The sequence below is a fragment of the Polistes canadensis genome, unplaced genomic scaffold (assembly GCF_001313835.1).
Source record: "Polistes canadensis isolate GaletaPanama2010 unplaced genomic scaffold, ASM131383v1 scaffold_473, whole genome shotgun sequence".
Taxonomy (NCBI): domain Eukaryota; kingdom Metazoa; phylum Arthropoda; class Insecta; order Hymenoptera; family Vespidae; genus Polistes; species Polistes canadensis.
In genome coordinates, this window is record NW_014570020.1 from 12,135 (window position 1) to 13,810 (window position 1,676).

The 1,676-nt window shown below is 46.5% G+C and overlaps 1 protein-coding gene across 1 annotated transcript; it reads left to right on the top strand.

Moving 5' to 3' along the window:
- Positions 1-20: 20 nt before the first annotated feature.
- On the top strand, positions 21-770 carry LOC106792555. Its single transcript, XM_014759024.1, has one exon. It carries the CDS (start codon positions 21-23, stop codon positions 768-770), a length of 750 nt encoding a protein of 249 aa, XP_014614510.1.
- The last annotated feature ends 906 nt before the right edge of the window (positions 771-1,676 follow it).

Below are 1,676 nucleotides of genomic sequence, written 5' to 3' on the forward strand. Positions count from 1 at the left end.
GAGTGAGAGCACAACAACTCATGGCTCTACTCCCGGCATCTCGAGTAACACCATCTCTTGTGTTCGAGACTACAGGGCTGGATTACGCCGGGCCAGTCACCATGAAGACTTTTCAGGGCAGAGGTGCAAAGTCCTTTAAGGGTTTGATAGCAGTGTTCATATGCTTCTCTACCTCTGCCGTTCATCTCGAAGTAGTCTCTGACTACTCCACCAAAGGATTTCTCAAGGCATTTCGACGGTTTACCAGCTGCAGGGGCATTTTAAAAACGCTCAGAAGCGACTGTGGTACCAACTCCCAAGGAGCAAACAAGCAGCTTAAGGAGCTACTCTCAGCTGCAACGAAGGAATCCCTCAAGATCCAGAGACTTCTCGCTAATGACGGCACTAAATGGATGTTCAATCCTCCAGCAGCACCACATATGGGTGGAAAATGGGAGGCGGCGGTGAAATCAATCAAGTATCATCTCAAACGAACCATCTCGGATACGTTGCTAACGTTCGAAGACTTCTCCACGTTCTTAGCTCAAGTTGAGGCGGTTCTCAACTCTAGACCTCTCAGCTCTCTCTCGGAAGACACTGATGACATCAGAGCATTAACACTAGGGCATTTCATCAGAAGGAAAGCATTAACAACTATCCCCGAGCCTTCACTAATAGACATCTCAGATTCCAGGTTATCTCATTTCCAGCGGATTCATGAGCGCTTCCAGCAATTTTGGAAAAGGTGGTCGACGGAATGCCTGCAAGCGCATCAGACCACATCCAAATAGCAGACATCGCCGAACGATATCAGGGAAAGGTCTCTTGTCCTCATAACCGACGAACGACTTCCTCCGTCAAAGTGGCCTCTCGCCAGGGTGATACAGCTACACCCAGGAAAGGACGGTCTCTGCAGGGTTGTCACGCAGAAGACCGCCACCAGCACTATCACTAGACCTATCGTCAAGCTCGCACCATTGCCTCTCCAACCGCACAAGGAATAATAATTTTCTCAGCGGTACTATACATCTCACTAAGACAAATTCTCGAATCACGCTCGAAAATTGGTGGGGAGAATGTTCAAAAATTGCACCCTTCAGACTAGATAGCAGCACCTCTCGGCTAGCATGATTAATGCGCCGTCTGTTATCGCTGAGAAGAAGACATATCAATTGTTCTTATTGATCAATGGATCACGCCACTTAACGTGTCCATAGGTCATTTGTCCCCTGTGACGTCATCCTCTGCGTGTTACTTTCCTATTGATTGTTTGTAATCTCTTCCTAGCGTGGAACTCGCTCATGGGTCTATTGTCTTTTCCACTTCCGCTCTGTTCCTCTAATCGAACCGAAAAGTTGCGTCGTCCGAAACAATCTCTTACGAAGTGAAACAGTGCGGACGTTTCTTTAACAATCTCTGAAAATTTGTGAATCATCTCATAGTCTCTCGTCTCGTTTTCTCCTCAACTCGACCATCTCCATATTCTTTCTCTCACCGTTCCCTCTCATCTCTTATAACGCTTTTCCTTATCTAGTCCACCTCTTTTTACTCTCTCTCACTAACGGCTTCTCGTGCTACGTACTTCCGGTACACGTGGCGTGATATCCGGTACACGTGGCGTCGCTTATCTATTACTGCTTGTATAAAATCTATTATACTTTCGCCATCTCTATTTCTTTCTGTTAAAATTTGTTAAT